The following is a 12,902-nucleotide window of genomic DNA, read 5'->3' on the forward strand; positions in this document are numbered from 1 at the left end:
TCAAAATTGAGGAACTGCCTTGGAACAGAAAAAGCAGCAAAACTTGTGTTTTCGTTTAAAACCATGAGTGCACACACTGCTGATTCGTATGATGATGATAATGAGGATCAGGATACCTCATATAACCAAAAAGATATGTATATCATTACAGGAAATAAGAAACTTTGATTTTGTAAAAGATTTTAAATTTCTAACAAATCAATAATTCTGTTCTATTAAATAAAATTATGCCAACTGCCAAGTATGATGTTTTTAATTTGCTTATATGATTTAAGTGCAGGCTAGAATAATTTTCTTGTTTAAATCAGAGCCTGGGGAAAATAGCTTAGAATATAAGTTCAGTCCATTATGAAAAAAAGTTATTGGACTTCCTGAGTTTAATTTAATTTTATTATTATTATTAACTTTGTGTGAGAAAAATAGAATGTTGAACTTTTTGTTATCATGTTAAAGAAAATTCAGAAGGAAATGCTTCAGTATGTTGTACTGTATTTTGATCAGAAATTAAACAGTCAGCTAAGATGATGTGTTTTCTTTGTTTATTTTTCCCTTGCATATTGTTGTCCTGTAAAAATAAAATCTTGATTTAAATCAAGGATTATTTTTTTAAATCATTTGATTTAAATCTGCTTGATTTAAATCATACAACCCTGGAAACAACTGTACAGGGAGTTTCCAAACATTGCTCTCTCCCATTAGGGCTGCTCCAACATCCACTGCCCCACCTTGTATCTCTTTTATAACCCAATCCATATACACATTGAACAACCATAGAGATATGACACATCCCTGTTTCAATCCAAATTTCAAAAAGAAAAATTCACTCGGTTCACTATCCACATGCGCTGCAGCCTTAACACCCTCATACATACTCTTTACAGCATTCAACAACTTCCCATCTACTCCATATATTCTCAGTATAGTACAATCCCAGCTATCCGGTATCCAGACAAACGGAATACTCAGAACAACGGGAAAATTCAAGGGCTGGTAAAAATGTCAGTAAGTTATAACTGTGCGCCAATTTGAATGGACCGCCAAACCGCCGTTTGATTGTGTCACGCGAGGCTGGGTGAAGTCAGACAAAGCGAGATGAAGGCATTTCCGGCTAATGTAAATCCCTAGCAAATCCTCTTAACCACCCCTCCTCTCCCCCTCTTTCCCCTACTTGAATTCAGTCATCCTCCACACCCTCCAAAAATCACCACTCTGCGTTTTGCCACCAGACAGTAAACAAGCTCTCTTGCTATTGTGTTCCTTTGATAGACAGTAATTTATACACTCCAAAATGCCTAAAGTGCAAACTAAACATAAGAGTATCGTGCTTACCTTGAAACAGAAGCTGGACATACGCTACAGACTTGAAAAAGGCAAATATTGTAAAACACTAATGGCTGAATATAAATGTTAATAGGAATGAAAGTTTACTTTGTTGGAAGAAAAATAAATAAATAATATGCCTGCATTTCATACATACATCATTTATTTTATTTTCTGCAAAACAGCTGAGTGGCGGGTGAGGGGTGGAGTGATGAAGGTCAGGTGGGGAAGAAGAAGAACAGTCGGAAATGTAAACAAACTCACGTGGGGGCACAGGTGTCATGATAATTCTACAGTGCAGTCTTAACACATCATCAGTTCACTAATAAATGTTCAAGCTTTTATTTCTTTATTTTATTTTTCAATTTCAGTACATATAATGAATACAGTAATTCGGTAAACAATGGACCGGTGCAAAATGCAGTACTGCAAATTGCTAGACATTGCACACGTGCGTTATGACCATGGTGTGTTTACAAGGCAGTTTTTCAGGCGGAATCTCTTAGTGTAACCCCTAATGTGACTGGTGAGTACCTGAACTGTATTTACTGCTGTGATAGCCTTTGCATAGATTTGACTTGAAAATCAGAAATACGGGAAAAATCTGTAACCGGGAAGGTAAATTCCCCAAGCCACCCGGTTTACTGGGATTGTACTGTACTTTCCACAGTCCTTGTCTATCCACCCTGTCATATGCTTTCTTCAAATCCATGAAGGCCACATACAATTTCTTTCCCTTCTCTAGAAACTTTTCCACTACAGATCTAAGAATGAATATCTGATCTACACAACCTCTACCCTTCCCAAAAACTCCCTGTTCTTCTCCAACTAATTCCTCTGTTATTTCCCTAACTCTGTCAATAAGTATTCTACCATATGCTTTTCCTATTACACTAAGAAGACAAATGCCCCTATGATTACCACCAAAGGTGGGCACCAGTCTATTATTCTGCTACTCCGTTACTAACGAAGTTACATTTTTGAGTAACGGAGTAATGGACTCGTTATATTATTTTTATTCTGTAACGGACCGAGTAACTTCCGATATTTTCCTAGTCTGTTACCCCGTTACTTTTTGCTACGTTACTCCATTACATTTTGATTACATTTTGCTTTGCCTACTTCATCTGTATTGATGCAAGCTATTGGCCACTTGAATAACCAACAGCGAATAGCATGTGCTGATACAATGAAGCTGAGAGGAGCCCAGCCTAATGCGCATGTGCAGCAGTGCCCGGCCACCCGCCACGGTACCCAGTGTTGCCAATTTAGTGGTTTTCTCGCTAGATCTAGAGATATTCACTTCTATTTAATGGCAATATTTCACATCTGGCTATTAAAAATCTAGCTGTATTCTGGAGATTTTACGCAGTTTTGACGATATCATGATGCATTCCCTGAAGCACACCAACAGCATCCATAAATCAACCAAGTCCAAGGCACAGGACAAGGTCAAGGCCTGGCTGGAGGATATCTGGAAGAAGGATGACAAGCTGAAGGACATGCCCTTTCACAAGGAGCCAGCCCTGATGCGTGTCTTTGCCAGATACAACACAGCCATCCCTTCCAGCACCACCTTCTCCAATGGCAAGGATGCCCTTAGAGCCAAGAGAGCCACCCTCTCCGATGCCACCTTAGAGTCTCATGTTCCTCAAGATAAATAAATAATGTAAAATTTATTATTGATTGGTACGTGGCGTCAATGGCGTGGTAGTAGTTGTGGTAGTCTCGATGACGTATCATGTAGGTGGTTTTGGTAGTGTGGTGTGGTGGCAACTGTAACTGTGGTAGTTGTGTTGGTAGTGGTGGAAGGTGGTAGACTAGTAGGATCATGGTAGTGGTGCCTGGTGGTACTGGTAGATAGCAGTTATGGTAGCTGCCTGGTGTGGTAGTAGTGGTTATGGCAGTAGTGGTAGCTGCTACCTGGTAGTGATAGTGGACTAATGGTGGTACTAGTAACTACTAACCAGTATTGGTGGTAGCTGCTAAGCTGGTCAGTGGTAGTGGTGGTAGCCTGGTAGGTCGTGTCACTGGTGTGGTGTCGTTAATGGTGGTAGGTGGTGAGTGCCTGAGTGGTGGCTGACTGACTGATGTCGTGGTGTGGTGGTGGTGGTATTGACATATGTAGTGGTAGTGGTGGTATTGGTAGTTGTGGTACTATTTAGGTCCCAGTGATTCTGGTGAATGGTTCTGGTGTCACGTTGTGGAAGAACCTGTACTGGTAACTTGAAACTTCGCTGTGGTGGCAATGTTGGTACTGGTGGTAGCCAGTACTCCAGTAGTATGTTGGCAGTGCTGGTGTGATATGATATCACTGATATGGTGGGTAACTAGTAACTAATAAACTCTAATTGTGGTAGGGCTAAGGGCAGGTGTGTTAAAAATATAGCTAAAATATAATAACATTAAATAATTAAAACTTTAAAAAATATTAAAAGAGACTATTTAGTATACTTGTTTTTAAAATGTTTTTGTACTTATGTTAACTACTTTGCACAATCGTGCAAGTCACAATAAATGTAATGGATATATTTATATTTTAATTACAGACCAACTGCCAGCATGCCAAGGACACAGATGACATAAAGAAAGGTCAAGGACAAGGTCATCCCACCACTGGGCCACCAGCCACCACCACCCAATAGTGCCAGTACCAGTACTACCAGAATAAGTACAGTGTCATTGTCAGACTCAGAGCAGTGAGCACGACATCTAGTGATAGTTTTATCTCTGTCTGTAACCTTTTTTGTATTTCTTCCCTTTGTTACTTTCATTTTTTTTTTTTTTTTTTTAATAAAAGTAACTAGGTGGGGGTGCTCACTCTCCACTCACTCAATGTAGTGCTGCTCTTAGATGTCTGCCCTTCCCTCTCATCCCTCCTTTCCTTCCTTCCTCTTCTTTCTTTCTTCATTCTTTCCTTGTCCTTCTGCCTACAGGTGACTTTACACTCCCTCTTTTGTCTTTCCTTCTTTCTTTTCTCTTCCTTTTGCCTGTGGGTGACTCTACACTGAGTGATAAGCCAAATGGTTTCCTGTACACCAGGAAACTATTTACTATGCTGGGTGGTAACCATACAACCAAATTATGATGCCTTGTGGTTTGGTGGGTGATTGTGGCGCTCCAATCGGATTGAGCCAGTGAAGGTTTATATCCAAGGGATGGTTGGGGTTATTGCTCACGTACTGCCACTTAGGAATGAGTGAGGCTGGTCACTCTCATCTTAAATGTCAGGACCAACTTACCTAGCCCTGGGTTCATAAGCTCCTTACGGGGCAAAGTAGGATTGGATGATGGAGGGATGGATGCTACTTTTATATAATAAAATGAAATCAATGATTTTTCTTTTTTTTTTTTACTTTATTTAATATAAGTAATGGAGCAGCAAAGTAACAGTAACTTCCATTTCTGTTGTAAAGAAGTAATGGTGTAAATGATAACCAAGGAAGCTGAGGAACAAATGTACACATTAATCCCCCAATTATCCATCATAATTCAGCCAAGGCCCTGTTTTCAGATAATGCCATATCACGCTCCAACTCCACTAAAGGGGGTTCTCATTTCATTTAGAATTGCTCCAACATGATTGTCAGCCTAGGTCACTTAACCCTTTAACTGCGCATGGTGGTTTTTTGGAGGTGTCCATGGTGCACAGACATAGTAGTAAAAATGAAATTTCCCTAAGGCCAAATTTTGTCTTAGAAATTAAGAGAACACACACCAAAGCATATAGTAACAATATATTAGCTCAATATTTAACTTGGTAAAGCCATGGATGAACATCAGAGTGTCTGATTCCCTATTGGAATGTATTTATTTATTTATTTTTTTTTAAAGGCTCAAACATGCTTGCATGGGTCAGCCTTGGTCACCATGGCACTATATTCAAAATTCACCTGTGCAGCCAGGGCTGTATTGAGCAGTCGCACTCGGGACAGCCCAGGCTGTATAGAGCAGGTAACAGGTTAATGGCAGCTCTTCATGCTGCTCGATCATGGGCAGCCTCCCTATTCAGTCCCTTGTCCCTGAGGTTAAACTTTATGACTTCGTTCCAGGTCTTTTTCGGTCTGCCTCTTGCAACCCTATCCCCAACTTTAACTCTTCTCACTTTCTGCACCCAATTGTCATAATTCATCCTCTCCACATGCCCAAACCATCTCAATCTACCTCCCTTCATCACAACACCAATACACTCCAGTCCCATCCTTACTTTTAACTCTTCCATCATGAACCTAGTCCTCCCAAGCCTCGCATTCAACGACACATAGCACATCCACATAATCATTGTCAATTCTGTAAGTCTGAGCCTGCAAATATCCTCTTCTTTTACAGCCCGGTCTCGTTACCATATGGCATTACGCTCCTAACACAAGCCACATACAAAGATCTCTTAGCATGGTGGAAGAGCCCTCTCAATGTCAGAAGAGGGGAGAGCTCTCGGAACTTCTTCCAACCACTCCTCATTCTAGCCAAAGAGCTAGCTCCAGCCCCACCTCCAGCACACAACGTCACCCAAGTAACAAAATTCCTCCACATACTCGAGACTCACCAGCAAGATCAATCCTTTAACACCTGACAATCTCCACATGCCTTCCCTCACATACTGCACCCACGAAGTCAGCATTACGATGTCTGTATAGAAAGTATATGACCGTAGGCCCTAAAAAAAATAAATAGCTAACCTGTTGAGCAAGGAGACTGATTCCCCTCAAAGTAGATTCCTTCTGATCTGACACACATAGCCCAGCGTTCTTTCCACTAACTGAATCATTTTTCAAAGTCGGTTTTCAGTATCACCTGCAGGTGCTTCATCGCATACGTCATGATCTCTTCTCTTGTCTCAAATCACGAACCCTTCAGCAGAGTTTTGAGCTGGAGGAATAACCAAAAGTCACATGGAGCTACGTCTGGCGAGTAGGGAGCCTGCCGGACCTGCGGGATGTTGTGCTTGGCTTAAAATTCCTGAATCAATTGAGAAGAATGAGCAGGAGCATTGTCACGGTGCAGCTTCCAACTTGCCGCTCTTCTGCCGAAATGTGTCATGAAGACAATGGATAATGTGGAGGCAGTAACGTTGCTGATGCCTTGACCTTCTGGTGCATAATCATTTTGCACAACACCACAGTAGTCGAAAAAAACTGTCAACATGCAAGTACACTTCACATTGCTGCGGACCCGTTGTACTTAATCTGGCTGAGGCAACCCATTCTTCCACTGGGACAACTGTGTTTTGGTTTCTAGGTCATACCCATACACCCAAGTCTCATCTCCAATGATAACAGTCTTCAGAAAGTCTGGACAGCAATTTGCACATTCCAACATGTCTTGAGCAATGTTTATCCGAGAGAAGAGATCATGACGAATGCAAAGGAGCTCCTACACCAGAGTCCGAAAACCTACTTTGAAGAATGTTTCGGGCAGTGGAAAGAACGCTCGGCTGCATGTGTCATATCAGAAGGGTTTGAGGAGGATTAGCATCCTAGCTCAACAGGTTAGTTACTTATCTTTTTATGTGCCTAAGGTCTGATACTTTCCGAACAGACCTCGTATCTTGCAGTCTACTTCTAATACAGTTAACCCTTGATGCTCGAGGACTTGAAGCTCGTGGATATGATTACGTGCGGGTTTTTCATTCTGGTGATTAATAATAATGAATAGTAAAATAAAACGAAAAAATGTGGAGTTTGAATGGCGCGTGCATTTTGTGCATCATGCATCAATCATAACTCATCATATTTAACTACATTTTCAATCATTAATCTTCCTACAGCAAGGTGAATTAAGGAGAATGTATTGTACATTTATATGAACTGATGGGAATATAATGACATTACTGTACTGTGTGGTATTTTAAAAACCTTTTGTTGTACAATTTATTGCATTTTTCATTATGCTCATGCATGATCATTTATCGATATCATTAAAGCATCAGAATCCGTTTTCTTTATCGTGTAGGCATACTTTCAGTGTGGGAGAGAGAACTAATTTGATGCTCGCGGATCTCCCCTACTCTCAGGGGTCTCTGTTCCCTAACCCCCGCAAACATCAAGGGTTTACCGTACATACCACTACATCTCTTATGCATCCACCTAACGCAAACACTGAACAAGATGGACTTACTTCCCAAGCCCTTGTGGCAAACCACATAGGCCACTCTCCCTCTTCTCTGACAGTACTGCCATGAACCCGAGATACCATCACTTTAGTTTTATCTGCATTTACTCTCAATAATAATAATAATAATGATAATAATAATAATAATAATAATAATAATAATAATGATGAGAAGTATTATACTTCCTGCACAACAAGTTATAAAAACAGATAAATACCTTAAATAAATACAGAGAACTTTGGTAACTTATTCAAGGAACAAGCATAATACAATCAATCAATCAATCAATTGCCAGACGCCATAATCCCATAAGGGGTGGCCACTGACTTTGAGTTATTTGTTTTACGGGGAGGGGCACTAACCCTCCACCAACCCACTTGTTGACACGTAGGAAGCACGTATGGTTTGGTTATATGGTTACCACCCAGCGTTGCAAATGGTTTCTTGGCTTACAGGAAACCATTTGGCTTGTCACTCAATGTAAAGCCACCTGCAAAGGAAAGAAAAGCAATAAGAAGAGACAGGAAAGAAGGGAGAAATAGGAAGAGAGGAGGGCAGCCACAGAAAAAAATAAATAAATAAATAAAGGCTGAGGAAGAAGTAGGCAGCACTACATCAAGTGAGTGGATGATGGTCGCCACCAGCATAATACACTCAGGTTAAATGCAAAATGAAAATGACAAGGTCAAAATCAGCACTAAAGAAAAAGCAAAAACAAGAATACAATGAGGTAATGGAGAAAAAATTTCCAACCCACACACAAAAACCTATTAGTTAACATATACTCACTGCCTGCCGGGCTCAACAACAGACACCACGAGTACATTCTTCTCTAACCCTCTGAGGAACTTGTCAGTGCGTTTATAGTGTCGGGTTGGGTCAACCATTATCTCACAGAGTCGTTGAATCGTAAATGGAGCTCTGAAGATGGAGAAGAAAAATTATTTGAAAACAGTCACAGTATGTGTGGTGTTTGATTACATTAGGTGCTCACTTAAGTCTATGGTGTGTTGGAGAAAAAAAAAAAGAGGGGGGGAGTGGGGGGAGGTATGAATGGCTCATATATAAGGAGCTAAAAGCACGAAGACACTCACCTCTAACTTTAAAACTACATTGGCCCCTTGTTTTAAAGGGGTAATGTGGGAGACAAGGTTCCACGTAAATGGTCCCATAAGATATATTGTTATGTAGCTAATGTGGGGGAAGATGAGCAGAAATTTTCAGGAATTCTTATTATGGCCCTGCTGAAAGTTGCACTCCCGTCAAACACATGAATAAACACACACTGATCATTATTAGCCATAATAAATAATGACGGTACAGGAATAATAATAATAGTGGAATTTACACTTACATTGACACAGTTGTTGTTCTTGTTGCTCAGTCCAAGTTCATCTGATCGAGCACACTCACTGACAACAAGTAAGTAACCAACGTTATAGGGTTGCTCCACAGGCTTCCTACACTGCTGATAATGTGTCTGCATCAAAGTGTGACACATACTGTGCAAAGATCCATTACGTACATAATGCTGTGTGGGCCCATTCTACAAGCTGGGTACGTACCATCTGTGATTACACTTAACCCAAATCTAAGCTGGTAGCTGAGGAGGGTTGGGTGATGCCTGCTCTAAGCCTATCTAGGTTAATTTGATCATCTATATTTAAGGACACCTCCAAGGGATGGATGTCAAGAGGAGGATGGTGTTGCAATCAAGGCTTCATAGTCATCTGTTGGTTACTGCCCATAAATAGCACCGAACATGGTTCGTGAAAAAAAAATCGTGATGACAAAGACCCACAACCTATGCTATTTTTTCAAGCTGGTCTCTGGCACCATAGATCCAACCCCAATTTTTCCTATTATGACCCTCAAAATACATACATAATGTTATGGTAAGTACCAGAAACTCATGAAGGCTTGGTTAGGTCAAAAGAAAGAGATGTAAAGTAATATATCATCTGTTATTGTATATATGTACCCCAGAGAGAACTGAGGTGGGCTTGAGGTAAGAGGGTTCTGAGGCTAGGGGGTGAAGACCTAATGGTCTCATCCACCTGGAACTAACTCCTTGCATACCGCCTCAGCTTATTCAAGCAGAGTGAGTACATGTGTTTGTGCATCTTGGTGGGCTAAGTCTCGGGCTTGGCTCGGCTCAAGCACATGATAACAAAATACTGGCTCGAATAATGCGCTACAATGGCAGGAGTATAGCGTCATATTGTATCGCATATAAGCACTTTAGCATGCTTGCATGTGTCAGCCTTGGTCACCTAAAGGCATTTCTCCACAATGGTCAATCTCTGGCAGCCTCCCTATTCAGTTCCTTATCCCAGAGGTCACACATTTACGAGCTCATCCCGGGTCTTTTTCCAGCTGCAATGGCTAGCCAGCGATGTCTGCTCCAACCAAAAAAGTGTGGGACATCTTCAGTGCTAACTGCAGCCAGCACTATCCCACATGAGAACCTGACTGTGGATGAACGGTTGCTGGCTTTCACAGGGAGATGTTCCTTCCGTATGTACAAGTATATCCTGAATAAGCCATAGTACAGCATCAACAGTGTCCTGGTATACAACATCACAAGGAAGTAATTGTTGGCAGGAATCCCCTACCTGGGGAAGCAGGGGACGCAGCTGAGGGATGGGCAACACCTCAGCCACAACTTTACGAAAGAACTGACAAAGCACTATCACCAAAGCAACAGAAACATGACCATCGATAATTGGTTAACTTCTATGCCCCTCATTCATAATCTACTGTACACAGCTGTGGCATGACACTGGCGGGAACAGTGAAGAGGAATAAGAAGGAAATACTCCTGGTGATGAAAGACAAGGTGTCCTGCACACCAGGTAGCACTGCTTTCGTCTTCACCAAAGACATCACATTACTGTCCCAACTGCCAACACATGGTGGGGGAAAAAAAAAAAAAAAAATCCTGATGTCCTCGATGCACACCCAGCAGACTGTTGCCACCAGTGGGAAGTCAGAGGTGACTGAATTTTTCAACAAGACGAAAGGAGGAGTGGACAATTCGATCAAATGTGTTCCAGTATTCCTGTGGAAGGAAGACAGAGAGGTGGCCACGGCCACTGTGCATCTTCTACTGGATGGTGAATGCCGAGGTGATAAATTTAAGGATCATCTACACTGATAACATGGAGAAGGAAGGTAGTACATAGTGAAAAAGAAGGAATATATGGAGGAGTTAGTTCTGCAACTCCTCAAGTCCTGGGCTGAGCACTGCCTCACAGTCCAATCTTTATACAGTACCCTCGCGTCCAGCACGGTAATATTGTCATGCATGGGTCACGTGTTGGACCAAAAACGTGTTGGACTAACAATAGAGCTTATGGGGAAAAATGAATTATGTCAGCAACCCTCGGAAAAGTCACCCTAAATACCTACCATATACCTATACATATATTGGTACTATTGTAATTATAATAAATGGTACTGTGCTATGAATGATAACTAACCTTTTAGGATAGTGTTGGTGGGCTTGCTGGGAATGGAAGGTGGTATCCCAGGCTGTAGTTAGTCCTGCTGGGTCCCCGGAGGATGGCTGCTGGCGTCACTAGCGGGTAATGGCTGTTGCTCCTCCTCAACCTCCCTCATAAATCCTTCGAAATCACACTCAGAATCACTATCTTCGTCCACAGCCATGGAAGGTCCTGCTTCTGCCTGTCCTAGCCCTGTAATCCTTGGCAAAGTGCATGCTTCTCACACTGTTGCCAGAGCCCCGTCTCGTGACTGTGGAAAGTGATCGCTGTCGCTAACTCGGTAGAGAATAAGGAGAAGCAACTTTGTTTATAAACTGGTACGCACGCCGATGAGAAGGGTTTCAAAACGATTGATATTTATTCTAAAATATTAATATGTATTCAGTGTCAGGCTAAATGTTCAATGCTGTAGTACGATACATTCTCTGTCGAGTCGCCTGGGTTTTGGTCACACTGTTTTCCCTGTCGTATGCTCGGCAGGAATCCATCCAGATGAATTCCAAATGCCCGTGGTATCGTCAGCAATTTTACCACGTTACCGTTCCGATTTACCATCGTATCCTCGGCAAACCTGGTATGAAGTCCCGTGTGATAGCCTTCGGCTGCCAGGACCTTAAGTTTTTTATTATGATCACGTTGGCTTCATTCATGTCGTAGACCTTGGCAATGTCAACTTTCCTCTCCCCTTTCTTCTTCCTCTCGATGCTTTCAAGTCTGGTGGCCTGAGGGAGGTGCCGACGCTTCTTAGGGTTCTCAGAAGGCTTCCTAGGCATCGTGAGCAGGGTAAAATGCAGTAACAAGGGCAGAAAATGCAGCAAGAAAAAAGCACCTTCCAATGCAATTACCGGTATGCGACTGAGTGGCTCTGTGGCGGGAGAAATGTAAACAAAACATCACGTGACACCAGAAGCGTTTTTAATTGGGCGGCATCACGATCACGTCACGATAGCGGGCGGGGAAGGCTACTTGGTCAGAAGTTTTTCATTGGCTATCATCATCATGGGAATGTCCAGTATGACCGTGTTGGACCGGGGGTGATCGTGCTAGAGTGAACTCTGCGGATTTCGCCCACTTCTCGGAGCTCTGTGCGTGTTATGCTAACACACTCGTGTTGCAGTAATTAAATCGTATTAAATAATACTAACTAATTGCTCTCCGTGCTGGACCTGAATCGTGCTGGACTAACGCGTGTTGGACGCGAGGGTACTGTACAAGGGTTTTATTCGCCCATGTGTACAGTATTTTAAGAGAAGAACAAGCAGATTTTAGAAAGGGTCGAGGTTGTAATGATCAGATTTTTATTGTATGACATCTAATGCAACAAGCTAATGAGATGAAAATGCTACTTAGTACAGTATGTGTTTTGTGGATTTTGAAAAGGCGTTTGATAGTGTTTCACGAGAAGCTATGTTGAAAATTATGAGATTCTATGGTATACCAGAAAAGTTTGTAAATATTATCAGAAGCCTGCATGAAAGTACTTTTTGTAAGGTAATGGTGGGTGGTTCTTTGAGTGATCCATTTGAAGTTAGGTCAGGCGTGATTCAAGGAGGAGTTCTTTTGCCATTGCTGTTTGTTTTGGTTATGGATTATGTTATGAGAAAAGTTGTAAAGAGAACAGGTGTAGGAATTAACTAGAAAGAAAATAAGAAGTTGATGGATTTGGACTATGCTGATGATACTGTACTGATTTGCGGAAGTATTTACGAGATGCAGAGGGTGCTTGATTGTCTGGTGGAGGAATGAGAAAAAGTGGGATTGGTAATAAATTGTGGAAAGACTGAAATTAGTAATATGAACATGGTGAACCAAATCAATTGTGTAACTGGAAATAATGTGGTGAAGAATGTAGAAAACTTTAACCCCTAAACCACGGGGTTGTTTTCACTTGACTTGAATGTCCCGCGGGCATATTCGCGCTCCTACAGACTCTCTAAAAATATTTGCCAAAAATCAGTATAGTC

The 12,902-nt window shown here is 41.7% G+C and overlaps 1 protein-coding gene across 1 annotated transcript in view; it reads right to left on the minus strand.

Moving 5' to 3' along the window:
- The window catches only part of LOC145401914 (uncharacterized), a 74,223-nt gene that overhangs the window by 44,277 nt on the left and 17,044 nt on the right, over nt 1–12,902 (minus strand). Inside the window, exon 4 of the mRNA XM_080274020.1 lies at nt 8,222–8,353. Coding sequence (XP_080130146.1) covers nt 8,222–8,353 — 132 coding nt within the window. The remainder of the gene's footprint in view (nt 1–8,221; nt 8,354–12,902) is intronic.

Source organism: Coenobita brevimanus, chromosome 57 (genome assembly GCF_032717465.1).
Source record: "Coenobita brevimanus isolate Jiangsu-jjx chromosome 57, ASM3271746v2, whole genome shotgun sequence".
NCBI lineage: Eukaryota > Metazoa > Arthropoda > Malacostraca > Decapoda > Coenobitidae > Coenobita > Coenobita brevimanus.